The following is a 15,801-nucleotide window of genomic DNA, read 5'->3' as shown; positions in this document are numbered from 1 at the left end:
AAACATACCATTTTGGCGATTTTTTTTTATATAAATGAAATGAATAAATCTAGGATTTTGAGAAGATTTTCGTCGGAAAGAGTTGAAAGAGATATGATTTCAGGACCATGAGCGCGGGAATTATATTTAGTCATATTTGTAAACATATAATTTTCTCTCTCTTACACATGTGACATGTGACAGGTCACTTAGGATTCGTAGTTTACTTTGTGTTATAATTTTGTTGTCTCCATCCTTCCTCTTATTTTAAAATATTCATCATTAAATTATTTTATTTTGGGTTTCTATAAATTATATTCATTTTTTCATAATTTTTTTCTTTATCACATCACTATCCTTCTAATTATCAAATCACTTATTTTATCCCAAAATACTAAAATATTCAAGACCTTATGAAATTTAACAAATAAAAAACTTAAATAACCTACTTCTTTATCAAATAAATTTTATTATTATTATTATTATTATTATTATTATTATTATTTTTTACAAAATCCCTTATATACTAAATAAAAACCCAAATTGTGAGAAGCCCATAGGTCAATAAAGTTACAATTTAGACAGAAATTAAAAAACTAGTTAAACCACAATATTCAAACAATGACTAAGTCATGAAAATGACATGGTCACTTAATAACACATATACATATTGGTGATTAATATTTATTCATACAAACCACTAAAATAAAATACAAACACAATAATAGAAGTATACTATTACAAACATGAATACTATATCAAATAGATTCGTAGCCACTCTTCCTTTCTTCTATTTTCCGTTTAGCAATTATAGTTGCAATTACGACACTAAATATTGCCAATCCAAACAAGGCCACTCCCCAAACAGTAACAGACAATGTTGCTACCTTCTCCAATACGAAATCCTAACGGTAAACCAAACTCATTAGCTATAATAGAAGACCTTGCAAGAGAAATTGTTTAAATACATTTTACTATTTTATAAATTAATAGCTGATTGTAAAATTTGATATGAATGTTATGTATATTGTTATATATAAATAAGATTTAATTTTTTTAACAAATAAATAACATTGTGGAGATTGAGATTCTGACAAAAACATATACTCCAATTAAAAATACTTTATTTATTTAGTACATGAATTTAGATAATAGTTTGAAAATTATTAGAAATAAAAAAATATTTTAAATTGGAGTAAAGGAGAAGTTAATGATAATTGATTGGAATCGGATCTTTGACTAGTTTGCCATGGCTACATGTATCAGAAAAAACAATTTTTTATATTAAAAAATTATTTTAATAATGAATTAAATAGTTAAAATATCTATTTAACTTTCTAATTTTTTTTATAATAATTTAATTTTAAACTAGCAAAACTCTTACATTAATCTTAAAATTTAAAATTTTATAAGTTTATAAATTATTTTGATTTTACTATACTTTTAATAAATAAAATAAATTTATATTTATAAATTTAAAAAATATTTATTGAAATAAATAAACTTATGTAACTAATTTTATAATTATAATTTTTTTAGTTTAATTATCTATATAACTAATATTCTTTAAAATAATTCTTTACTTTTTGTTGTAATATATCAATTTAATGAATTTATAATTTATTAACTACTATAATAAATTTTCAATTTTTAATATTGTAACCAATAGATTTTACTAGAATTTTAATTTAAAATATTTTTAATAAAAATAAAACTCAACAATATTTTAGTTTAATGAATTATTAACTAAGTTGTGAATACAACTAACTTAGGGTAGTTTAATAACAAAAGTGAAAGACTAAAAATTACATAATTAATTAATTTAGATTTTATTAACTTTTTAATAACTGAACTAATTTCGTTCATACCACTATAATTGAGTTTAATGTTAATTTATGTATGTTGAACAAAAACATTTAAACCCGTTAAGTTTTTTATTAAAGGATGACATGTGTGATTAACATGTCATTTTTTTAAAATTAATATATATTATAAATTTATTTTTATACACTATTTCTAAATAATAACTTAATTTATATTTTTAAAGACATTAATTACATTCATTAACAATAATTCACTTTTTTTAATTAATATATTTTCAATATTTATTTTTATTAACATTTCTAAATAATAAAATCCGTTAATAAAAATAAATGTAAAAAATATATTATTTCAAAAAATTAAATTATTGTTAATTTCTCTTAAAATATCTAGATTATTTGGTTAATGCTGAAAATATAAAAAATTTATTATTTACAAATTATGAATAAAAATAAAAATATAATATATATTTATTTTTAAAAAATGACATGTCAATCACACATGTCATCATTTAACGAAAAACATAATAAACTTGATGTTTTTTTTTTTTTTGTTAACTAGTGACATAGATGAACATTAAGTTCAACTATAGTGGTATAAACAAACAAAAATTAGTTCAATAATATACGTGAATATTTCGTTATAGTTCGATTATAAAATTGACATTCTTCTTCAAAATATTGTTATAATTTACAAGAAAAATTAAAATATAAAATATCGAGTGACTGAGTTATGGAATTATTAAAGATTATTATTATTATTATTAAATTTATAAACTAACATGATCTCAAATTAATAATTTGTAATAATTCGGTCCTCATCCATCAATATCACTAAATTTATTAACCAAAATATTTAAAAAATCTTTTATTTTAAATTATTATTTTTTATTTTATTTATATATATTAATATCTTATAAATCCTTGTACCAAAAATTAATAATTGCTATTTTAAATTATTATATATTATATATATTATATATATATATATATATATATATATATATATATCTTTTAAATTTTTATCAAAAAATAATTATTAATTCCTTAAAATCACCCAACATCATTATAAAGTAATGATGAAGAGACTCTTAAAAATATTTTAATAAAAAATATAATCTATAACTTTTAATCTCTTAAACATTGATTATAGTCCTTCAAACTAAAATAAAAATGAATTTGAAGGAAAATCATTATTATTAATAGTGAAAGTATTCAAACTAATCACACATTAAAGTTAAATAAATCTTTTAAAAATAATTAGTCTTTGTAAGCTTATTAAAAACTAGTTTAATGTTAAAATAAAAGTTAGAAACATTAACATCACTCTAATTAGTTACAAGTGAGCTTAATTTGTAAATTTCTAGATATCAAAGAATAATTTTGTACATTTATAAAGTGATTTATTTGGATAAAAAAGTCAATTCTATTTGTGCATGATAATAAATATTGATTCGGGTCTATTTGAGATAAATAAAGAAAGAACTTTTAGAGATCAGAAAGATACCTTGTATAAAGAAGATGAAGAAACTTGAAGTAAAGATGATGAAGAGTTGAATGAAGACAATTGATGTAGATTATGACTATCCGCTAGAAGAAGATAGAATAATCCCATAACTCCGGTATGTCTTTTGGTGTTGCTATAATTGGTTTCGAGTTCAATAATCTCACCATCCAATATCTTAACAGAATCTGTCGCAGGATAACACACCGACATACTTGAAATGTAACTTTCCTCGTCTCCTGGTTCTTTTCCTTCTTCATAACTTGGCCTCGAAGAACATATAACTTCTCCATCCTATCAGATATGTTTATTGTAACACTCAATTCCTTCAAAATTGAAAAAACAAAATTAATTACCTGACGATACAAAGTTGAAGTGATTCCTCCGGTATGAAGATGTCCAACTGCATAAACAATGCCCCCACCTCTGGGCATTCTGAACCTCGCCCTCTTCACATGTTTACAAACTCCATCAATCTTTCCAGTAACATCACACGGTTCTACCTCGTACTCCAACTGACAATTATGTATCGATTCTTCACCGGAAGAATCAGTAACATCAAGAATATAAATTCTAACAGGTAAAACAGAATCATCAAAATCAACCCATTTCACAATATATCTCATATAATACTTCATCTTCTCCCTTCCTTTAAATACTGATTTCAATCTGCAATTCGTCTCATCCCCGCAACAGAATAATCCTCCTATATATCCAGGTTGGGTTAAGTTATAAAGTTCGCAAACACATTCAGTGCATCCAAGCCTATCTTCAACACCTCTCGTGTCAATAATATGAGGAACCATCGCCCACCCGTCAACATATCCGGCCGGGATATCTGACGGATTTCCTACCTCAATACCGTACGGATCTGGGATATCGGAGATCGTTTTCTGTGATTCAGATCCTAAGCCGAAATACTGACCTACGTGTTCTTCGCATAAGCCAGAATTTCTCTGCTCGATGAAGATGGGTAGTTTTGAATTAATCTGGGTTTTTGTATTTATACGCTGATAGTACCTTGTGATGATCCAATGGTGGAGATAAGCTTCGCCGGATGGAATGGGTTTATTGTTTTCGTCCACGAGTTCAACTTGTACACCTTTGATTGCTATGTGACCTCTTGGAAAGTCGAGGTTGTAAAAGTATTTCATGGAAACGGATCCCGGTTCGAGCTCAATTGCCGGCGATCGGAAAACGGCGGATTTTACTCTGTTTCCGGTAGACTGTGAGAATGAGATGGTTGAAAGAAACGGAATTGCGAAGCATATGAACCAGATTTTGCGGATAAACTCCATTTTCTTCAACAAGTCTATAGTGGGAGTGTGAGTGACTTCAGTACTTCAACTTTCCTGCATTTCAATAATTTATATCTATTATGTGAGTATAGTTAAGGAAATATATTTTTTAATTTAATTTAATTTAATTTAATTTAATTTAATTTAATTTAATGTGCAATGACTAAATCTAGAACAATTAACGGTAATAATTTAATCCGGTTATGTTAGAAGTCGCATTGTTTTGTTAGAAGCCAACTACGATTAATGTGGTTAAACCCATAGCTATTATAATTGGGTATTATGAGGTCACACAAAGTGTTGCCAGAAAATATTAATATGAATGAAATTCAATTATTAATAATATATTAAATATTATTAATAATTAGAAATAATATATAATATTTTATTTATGAAATAAAATAATTAACCATGATAAATTGATTATGAAAACGTAATATATCAAATTAATTATGAATATAATGATTTGAAATAGATTTTATTTTGGGAATAAAACGTTTATCATAAATATTAATTGCTAAACGGAGGAATAAAAAAAGATGGTCTTTTGGTTTTCTTTTGCCTTGACTCTCTAATTTAACAGCTTAAAATAGGGATTTGGGAGATGGTGAATATGTGATTGAAAAACTTTTTTTTTCCATAAGCAATTAGATTGCTTCTGTTGTTCTGTCGTTATAGTAGTCGAATCCAATTGAATCTTGACAAGCTTGTGTGGACCAACTAGAGGAGCAACACGTGGGGCTCTCATCCTTTATACTACAAGATATATCGAATTCACGCATCAAAAGTATCACATTTTCGATAATGCTTTTAATCGCTAAATGCATGAACATCCTGAATAGATGTTAAGATAGGATCTTATTTTCCGCAACATACATCTAATGAATGTCAACAATGGTATCAGAGCGATGTTTAGCATAAACCGATTGAATAAATTAGTTGTTAATTTTGATGCAATAATTTTTTGAAGATCTTGTTAGTCTTCTAGTTTGCTAAAAAAATTTACATGAACAAACGTAAAATTAAAATAAATATTTTAAGATTAGATAATATAAATATTTGAATAAAATAAATATGATTTATGTTACTATTTCTTAAGAGTTAAGAAATATTAAAGATTAAAATAAATATGATTTATTTAATACATTTTTTGGCAATTGTTTTACAATTTATTTTATAATTAAATTATAATATATAATTTTAATTCAATTTATGAACTTTAAGTTCAAGGATGGAGATCCATGAAAGATTTTTTTTTTTTTGATAAAAGACAACAAAACATTAGTTCCCAAAGAATATTTGGGCAATGCCTTTCTGTGTCAAAACCCATGCAGTTTATGTTTTTTGGTTGAATGGGTTTCACAAAAGCGATCGTGTACTTCCTCAACCTTATACTCATGAGGGTGAATCTATACGGGGATTCATAAACCTTGATACGGTTGTACCCAACAAGAGACCAAAAGAAAGTTTTGGATCTTGAGGCATGAAGATGATTCTGACATTGGATGTGAATTATCAACCAAGAATTATAAAGGAATGTTTATAATTAGTAAATTGTTACTTACCTTAAACACACAAGTCCTAAGGTAATGCAAAAGTACGTTGGGCTTGTATGTGATGGGATTTTGGAATTATTTTATTCATAAGGAACAATTATAACTTGAATAAAATGCGCAATCGTATATATTAAATTGTTTAATCATAGATATTTATATAAAAAAAAAATTATTGACTAATTTGCATATCTATCACATAATGTAGATAATGACAAACGATAATTTAAGTTCACTCTACGCTCAATTGTTGAGAAAAAACAAGCTCAATGGAACAAACTTTCTTGATTGGGAAAGGAATCTGAGAATCATTCTCAGGTCCGAGGGACGTGAGGACGCCCTTGCAACCCCTATCCCGATGGTGACAGAAACCTCATCTGATGAGGAGAAGACAAACACAATTCAGTTGAAAAATGAAGCATTGCCTGTCACTTGCTTAATGCTTGCCGCAATGGAACTTGAATTACAAAAGATGTTTTAGAATTCTGATGCCTATACCATCATAAGTGAACTGAAAACATTGTTTCAAGATCAGGCAAGGATAGAACGATATGTGACTCACAAGGCTATACTTGATAGCAAGTTTTTGAAGGGAAAACATGTGAGTCCTCATGTAATTAGTCTTACTAGACTATTCAAGAGTATGGAAAATTTAGGGACCCCATATGACCAAGAGTTGGCCACTGATATTGTTCTTAGATCCTTACATGATGGTTTTGCACCATTTAGAATGCAATACCATATGAATGGTCTAAAGCATGATTTGAATGAGCTCCATAAATTGCTTAAAAATGCTGAAGGCAATATGATTGATGACAAGAGGAAGGAAGTTCCGAATGTCAACAATGGGAGGGGTTTTAAGAAGGTGGCCAAGAAAAGGAATAATAACCAAGGGAAAGACAAACAATTTTTCATACCCAATGGTGGTGGGAAGCTAAGAGTAGCCTCTGATCATGATTGTTTTTTCTGCAAAGCCAAGGGACACTAAAAAAGAAACTGTCCCAAGCACCTGGAAGAAAAGAAGAATGGGACTGTGAGTTCCGCTTCAGGTATTTATCTTATTGAAATTATGACAACCAATGTTCTCACATTAAATGATGGTCCTACTTGGGTATTTGATACTGCATGTGGTGTTCATATTATTTCAAATGTGCAGGGACTAAGAAATAGAAGACAAGTGAAGAAAGGGGAGATAGACATGCGTGTTGGAAATGGAGAAAATGTTGCTACGCTTGCCGTAGGAGTTTATAGTCTATATTTAGCTTATGGTTTAGTATTTGAACTGAATAATTGTTATTATGTTCCTTGCATTACTAAGAACCTTATTTCGGTTGTTGTATTACATTCTGATGGTTTTGAATTTAGCATTAAACATGTAAGTTTTTCTATTTTTAAGAATGATATTTTCTATACGACTGCTCAAATGAGTAATGAGATTTTCATTTTGGATCTCAAATCAAAATTATATAACATAAATAATAAAAGACGAAAGTTAAATAATTTGAGTGAAGCCTACCTATGGCATTGTCGATTGGGTCACATCGGTGTTAATCGCATGAAGAAGCTCGATAAAGATGGACTTCTTAAAGACATAAATTATGAATCCATTGTTGCATGTGAATCGTGTCTAATGGGCAAAATGACAAGGTCACCTTTCAAAAGAAAGTTTGAAAGGGCTACTGAACTACTGGGCATAATACGTACAGATGTATGTGGACCGATGAACACAAAAGCTAGAGGTGGCTATAAATACTTCATCACATTTATTAATGACATGAGTAGATATGGTTATGTTTACCTCATGTCACATAAATCGGAGTCCTTTAAAAAATTCAAAGAATTTCAAAATAAAGTAGAGACTTAATGTGACAAGAAAATAAAAGCACTTCGATCTGATCATGGTGGTGAGTATTTGAGCCACAAATTTGATCATCATTTGAAAAACTGTGGTATTGTAACACAATTGTCAACCCCAGGAACATCACAGCTTAATTGTGTGTCTGAAAGGAGAAACAAGAATTTGTTAGACATGGTTCGATCAATGATGAGTTTTGTTAATCTTCTGGTATCCTTCTGGGATATGCCCTCACTACCGTTGTACTAACACTAAAAAAGACTCCATAAAAAACTGTAGACAAAACTCCATATGAGATATGGACTAGAAAAATTCCAAAGCTATCTTTTTTTTTTTGAAAATATGGGGATGCGAAACTTATGTAAAACGTTTACAAACAGATAAACTTGCCCCAAAATCAAATAAATGTTTCTTTATAGGATATCCAAAAGGGAGTTTTGGATATTACTTATACAATCCAAATGAGCAAAATGTTTTTGTTGCAAGGGATGATGTCTTTTTGGAAAGAGAGTTTCTTTCCAACAAGTCAAGTGGGAGAAATATTCATCTTGAAACAGTTCAAGATGATGAACAACAACAAACTCAACAACAAGATGAGTATGATAATATCTATGATGATATCATTACTTTTGATGGCTTAGGACCTCAGATCATCCAAGAACCAGAACAAGAGGATCTGCAAATTGTTGTGGATCACATTCCGGATTCAGTTGTTGAACAAGTTGAACCCAATCGTAGATCGGAAAGGAAAAAGGTTATGCCAAGACGTTACAATGATTTTATCTTAAATGTAAGTCTTGATGTTCTTATGTTATAACATAACGAGCCTTCTACCTATAATCAAGCATTGATGAGTCCAGACTCCAATAAATGGCTTGAAGCCATGAGATCCGAAATGGATTCGATGTTTGAAAATCAAGTATGGGACTTGATAGATTTGCCAATTGGGGTTAAACCCATAGGAAGCAAATTGATTTTTAAATTTAAAAATGCCAAAAATGGAAATGTATCTATTTACAAGGCAAGATTAGTTGCTAAAGGTTTTAGACAAATTCATGGTATTGAATATGATGAGACATTTTCACCAGTTGTTATGATTTGATCCATTAGGATAATTCTAGCTATTGCTGCATATGAGATATGGAAAATAGATGTCAAAATAGCTTTTCTAAATGGTTTTTTAGAAGAGGATGTGTACATGACACAACCTAAAGATTTTGATGATTCAAAACATGCTAGGAAAGTATGCAAGCTTAAGAAGTCTATTTATGGACTTAAGCAAGCATCCAGGAGTTGGAACTTTCGATTTGATGAAAAGATCAAAAAATTTGAATTCATTAAATGCGAAGATGATCCTTGTGTTTACAAGAAGTTTAGTGGGAGTAAAGTAGCATTCTTAGTTCTGTATGTGGATGACATACTACTTATTGGGAATGACATTCCGATACTAGAGTCCGTTAAAGAATGGCTGAAGAAATGTTTCTCAATGAAAGACTTAGGAAATGCCGAGTACATACTTGGAATCAAGATCTATAGAGATAGATCTAAAAGGCTACTTGGATTAAGTCAAGGAACTTATATTGATAAGATTCTTGAAAGATTCAAGATGCAAGATTCTAAGAAGGGGTTTTTACCCATTCAGCATGGTGTATATCTTAGCAAGACTCAATGTCCTAATACACCTGCTGAGCTTGAGAAAATGACCAAGATTCCATATGTTTCTACTATAGGATCTATCATATATGCCATGATATGTACACATCCAGATGTTGCATATGCTTTGAGCATGTGTAGCAAATACCAATCAAATCCTGGAGAAGTACACTAGAGTGCAGCTAAGAATATCCTGAAGTACTTAAGAAGGACCAAGGATGATTTTTTAGTATATGGGGGAGATGAGAAATTAATTGTGCAAGGCTATACTGATGCGAGCTTTCAGACTGACTCGGGATGGCTTTGTGTCACAATTGAGTTATGTCTTTATCCTTAATGGAGGAGCTGTGAGCTGGAAGAGCTCTAAGCAGGATATAGTAGCGGATTCCACAACAGAAGCTGAGTATATTGCTGCTAGTGAAGCAACAAAGGAGGTCATTTGGATAAGGAAGTTCCTTGATGAACTCGGTGTTGTTCATAGCATTTCAAGGCCTATTAACATCTATTGTGACAACAATGGTTCCATAGCCTAGGCAAAGGAATCGAGTTCGAGCTCCAAATCCAGACACGTTATGAGGAAATATCACCTTATTCGCCATATCAACAATATGGGTGATATTAGGATGTGTAAGGTGCATAATGATAACAACATTGCAGATCCATTGACTAAACCTATGTCTAGACCTAATCATGAAAGTCACACTAGGGCTAAGGGTCTCAAGCACATTGGAGAATGGCTTTGATTTTGCTTTTGTACTAATTGAGCTTTTATAAGTGTTTAACACTAGTTCTATGTTTGACTTAATAATTTTATGATATATCATATTGAATTCTTATTTATATATTGTTCTAATCAATATTGAATAATATGTCCAAATAATTTATTATTAACAAATGAGATCACCTTAAGTGTTCTGGTGAATAAAACCTCATTAAGCGAAATGAAATTTTGAATTATTAAAAGTCTATAGTTCGAAATCATCAAATGGACGTAGATGATTTTATGTGTAACTATATTGTAAGTTGACTGATAGTGCCATGTTTCATGGGCTATATGGATATGGAGGTGTCTAGTCATTTACATATATGTGTATGGAGAATACATGTAAGACTGACCGACTTAAGAATCTTCAAAATTTGTAAAATTTTAAGTAAAACCATGTTTAGTAAATTTCTCAGACATGAGTATGTTATGGTCTCTCTTCATAATTGGTATTTCTTTGACACTATTAAACACTTCTGTAAAAGGGAGTTATAAAAACACTTGATGGGATTGCTAAAAATTGAGTGGGAGCAATAGTCATACAAGACTGGAGAAGTCCTCATACTTCGTGTATAACATGATACATTGGAAAGGAATGGTGTCTCGGCCACTTGAAGGGTAAGAACTGAAAATGCATGGCCATGCTCGGATAGATTACTTGAATCATCCGTTTTATTGACAGTTTGAACTCAAAGTTCAAGAAACATATTTGATAAAGGATATGAATGTCAACATAACATCAAATAAGACATTAAAAGACAAAGGTATCTTATATTGCACACTTGTTTAAGGACAAGTGGGAGATTGAAAGAAATATGTTCTTTAATTTAATGTGCAATGACTAAACCTGGATAAGACAATTAACGGTGATAATTTAATCCGATTATGTTAGGAGTCACAGTGCTTTGCTAGAAGCCAATTACGATTAATGGGGTTAAACCCATAACTATTATAATTGGGTCCTATGAGGTCACACACTTAGAGTTGGCAGAATAGATTAATGGAATGAAATTCAATTATTAATAATATATTAGATATTATTAATAATATATAATATTTTATTTATGAAATAAAATAATTAACCATGGTAAATTGATTATAGAAACGTGATATATCAAATTAATTATGAATATAATGATTTGAAATAGATTTTATTTTGGGAATAAAACGTTTATCATAAATATTAATTGCAAAGCGGAGGAATAAAAAAAGATGGTCTTTTGGTTTTCTTTTGTACTGACTCTCTAATTTAACAGCTTAAAATGGGGATCTGGGAGATGGTGAATATGTGATTGAAAAACTCATTTTTTCCCATAAGCAATTAGATTGCTTATGTTGTTATGTCGTACTAACAGTCGAAGTCAACTGAATCTTGACGAGCTCGTGTGGACCAACTAGAGGAGCAACACATGGGGCTATCATGCTTTATACTATAAGATATACCGAATTCACACATCAAAAGTATCATCTTTTCTATAATGTTTTTAATCGGTAAATGCATGAACATCCTGAATTGTTAAGATAGGATCTTATTTTCCGCAACATACATATAATGAATGTCAACATATAATTATTTGGAAGTTATCCCCTCTTCTAGACTAGCGGTAATAAGAGGTGGATACTAACCCTAAGTTCCTGGGTTCGAGCCATCATGCGACAAGTTCTGCGCCGTTAAATGATTAAGTACGTTTTCGAGCTACATACTTAATCCGTTGTCCCATTTTTTAATTTTCCCCCAAAAAAATTTGAAAGTTGGAATTACTAGGGGTAAATTTCTTTTGGCTTATACTCTATGATTGGTTTTTTATTTATAAGTTGATAGGTTTAATTTAGTTATATTCCTAGTTTATTTATATTTAGGGCTGCGATTAATTCAACATTTATTTTTTTGTTTACATAATAATCCATTATAATAATTTTATATAATAATTAATTAAAAAATTATACTCAAACACATTTTGCGTTTAAACACAATTTTCTCCATACTTCCTGTTTTTACGAATAAACTGAAACGAATAAGCTAAGTATAAATTGAATCAAATATACCCTTATATTATATTATTTATATATATAATATAATATTTAATAATTAATATTGACCTATTTTCGATGCACTTGATGTCTCTAAGAGAAATGTTGGTTCTTGGTTAGTAAACGAAGTCATGCGGTCCGTTGGTGGACGGACAACCTCAAATGATTGTTCGGGGTAAAACGATGTAGAACATCGTGAGAGGGTCTAGGAGAGTCGAAGGGTCACATCACCATTAGTTTTCAATCGGCTTTATCAACAACCCCTAAAGGTGCCTCACATGTCTGGGTCTGGGAGGCTATGAGTTGTATTTTGAACGTCATTGGTGTTAGAGGGAGAGTTCGAGAAAGGGGTCAGTCCTCGACTAGACTACGTGTACAAAATCAAAGAAGAAGACGTTTATAGACGTTTAGCACACAACCTAGGAAACAAAATAGGGTAGAGTGGTGCAACTAGATCCTTCTCTAGCGGGAGCTTAGACCATTGTAGAGGTGGCAGTCGATAGGAAACGATTTATTTTGGTCAAATAGACGAAGGTGGTTCATGTTGGACTTGAATCTTTTAAATTCCAAATGTTGGAGGCACGCCCTAGAGTTGTGGCTATCTCGGAAATTAAGAACGGAAAAATAGAGTGATTGATGTTAATTTGATCCAATTAAAGTTATTACGTGGGCTCTTCATACGTCGACCTAGTGAGAGCATCATTTAGATTACTCGAACTCATATTGGTTGAGAAACAAGAAAGTTAACATTTGATCGAATCAGATTTTGGGCTAAAAAGGGATGTTCTTAATGCGACAATCATGTTTTTCAGTCGATCGATGATTGTTACCCCGACCAAGAAAAAAATAGTCAGCGGCCAAGTGTTTGGTATGAACTGGATTTTGACCTAGAATCTAAGGTCTACCTTTGCATATTTTCTGACTAAGCATCCAAAATTTGGCTTGGTTCTCGACCGTTGACCAAGTTCTCGACCCAAGAAAGGGTGTTTGTCCTGGTTTTCAACCGATGTGCGCACAATTGATCTGCCCCACCTATTGTTGTTACAACCGAGCCTAGGTTATCCTTGGATCGAATCGCGATTGAACCAACAAAATAGGGCTTAGCCCTAGTGCAAAAGGCTTTGTTTGGATGCTATTTTCACATTTTTTATTTTGTCGTTTTTATATGAACTTTTGTTAACTTTAAAAAAAATCCGAAAATATAACACTTCAAAATAATATTCAAATATATATATATATATTTAGGACCTCTTTGATTTATTTTTTTATTCTCTCATTTAATTTGTAGACTTGAATTTAAAACTTAAAAAATATATATATTCTTCATACTTGTAAAATAAAATTTAATTATTTGAAAAACTAAAATTTATTTTTGGAAACTTTTGAGGATAACACCCAATCCACACATATCCACAAGTTTGATCGTTTTAAACTTGGTCTTTTTCATATATCATAGAATGACGAACATAGATGAATGTCTAAGAATAGACGAGATTGATGTATAGGTCTATTATAGGAATTAGGCTAGTACCTTAGACATAGATATGATTTGGATGACTTTTAATAAATGTCCCAAAATTGGATTTTTTTTGAAATAACAAATTATTTATAGGAAGGATCACCCATTTGAAAACGTGAGGCATAACGTCAATTCTCTTTCTCACACTTAACCAAATACCGAACTACAAAATAGAATTTTTATAATGTGTATGTACACGCAATCTCTTATTTTTCTAATTTCTTGAGAAGAAAATTAGGTGACGACTCTCAATGAGATAAAACAATGTCTACTTTTGTTAAGTCTTATTTTTTTTTTCCGCATCTCACAATTAAACGAGATGACTTTCGTAAAAGTTATTTCACTTCCTTGTTTTATGAGATTCGAGTTATGTGTAGTAGAAAAACACATTTCTAGAGCTTTTGTTATGTAGTTCAATGTATGGTTACACGTGAGAAAATATTTCGACGATATGTCTCACGTGTCCAACCAAATTGATAGTCTTTATTACAAATAATTGAATATTTATAAAAAAAATCCATTTTACACTTTTATTTGAAAATTTTAAGTCATATTCATATTCATGTTTTTTAAGGGAGTAGCCTAATTCATATTTTAATATTTTTATTGCATCTTTATCTCTTAATAGAGAACCCTAATCCAACAAAACCTAGTACTTCCTCCTCTCGCGATGAATAACATGTCTAGTTTATAAAAATGTTCTTGCCAATTTAGAGAAGACGTAATAGGAAGATATGATGTTATTTTTGGTGGACTACTTTGGATAATTCAATGATCCTAGTTTCACGATGGAGATGGACTAATTATGTTAGTTAAAATTATTTATTATACGTAAGTTAGGAATGCCAAGTTATATTAAGTTTGTAATTAGCTGTTAGTATGTTTATTAACTTTAAGGTCAAATTGTTACTTTATAAGAATCTAAGGACTATTTTGATAGTTTGTTAATAATATTCAAAAGGGGCATGTTGCACCCTAGGAGCCATCACTTTTTCGTCAATTGATTTTTCAACACTCTAAACCTAATATTAAATCTTCTTTTAGATTTCTTATGGTATCAGAACGGGATCTTCACAAAGAAAAAGAAGAATCATAACATATTGAGACAAAATAATCTTCTTTAGGTACCGATTCTTCTTCGCCTTTTTTGAATTCTTCTTTGTCTTTTTCGACAAGTATATTGAGTAAAGAGGAGATTCAAGAAAATATCAAAATGGTCATAATGAAAAAACTTGACAAAGATATTGTTAGATAAAATTGACCGGTCAAATAAAGAACTTAACTTAAATAAACTTACTGTCCAGGAACGGTCAAGAACTACAACCGGACATAATATCAAACCGGCCAAAAGAAGCAAATGAACAAACCTGAAGTTATCAGGTTGAATATAAAACCGGCCAGAAGAAGCAAATGAACAAACCTGAAGTTATCAGGTTGAATATCAAACCGCCAGAAGAAGCAAATGAACAAACCTGAAGTTATCAGGTTGAATATCAAATCGGCCAGAAGAAGCAAATGAACAAACCTGAAGTTATCAGGTTGAATATCAAACCGGCCAGAAGAAGCAAATGAACAAACCTGAAGCTATCAGGTTGAATATCAAACCGGCCAGAAGAAGCAAATGAACAAACCTGAAGTTATCAGGTTGAATATCAAACCAGCCAGAAGAAGCAAATGAACAAACCTGAAGTTATCAGGTTGAATATCAAACCGGCCAGAAGAAGCAAATGAACAAACCTGAAGTTATCAGGTTGAATATCAAACCGGCCAGAAGAAACAAATGAACAAACCTGAAGTTATCAGGTTGAATATCAAACCAGCCAGAA

The 15,801-nt window shown here is 30.3% G+C and overlaps 2 protein-coding genes across 2 annotated transcripts; one reads left to right on the top strand and one right to left on the bottom strand.

Annotated features, from left to right (window-relative positions):
• Positions 1–522: 522 nt before the first annotated feature.
• Positions 523–4,637, bottom strand: LOC124931510. The gene is made up of 3 exons (XM_047471990.1): positions 3,660–4,637; positions 3,307–3,597; positions 523–884 (listed from the first exon to the last, which is right to left on the bottom strand). The coding sequence occupies exons 1-3, from the start codon at positions 4,599–4,601 to the stop codon at positions 738–740; spliced, it is 1,380 nt and encodes a 459-aa protein (XP_047327946.1). The 5' UTR covers positions 4,602–4,637; the 3' UTR covers positions 523–737.
• A 1,728-nt stretch (positions 4,638–6,365) lies between these two features.
• On the top strand, positions 6,366–7,142 carry LOC124930144. Its single transcript, XM_047470508.1, has 2 exons — positions 6,366–6,581; positions 6,690–7,142. The coding sequence occupies exons 1-2, from the start codon at positions 6,366–6,368 to the stop codon at positions 7,140–7,142; spliced, it is 669 nt and encodes a 222-aa protein (XP_047326464.1).
• Positions 7,143–15,801: the final 8,659 nt, after the last annotated feature.

This window comes from Impatiens glandulifera, chromosome 3, assembly GCF_907164915.1.
Source record: "Impatiens glandulifera chromosome 3, dImpGla2.1, whole genome shotgun sequence".
Classification (NCBI taxonomy): Eukaryota; Viridiplantae; Streptophyta; class Magnoliopsida; order Ericales; family Balsaminaceae; genus Impatiens; species Impatiens glandulifera.
This window is presented reverse-complemented; position numbering and strand designations above follow the sequence as displayed.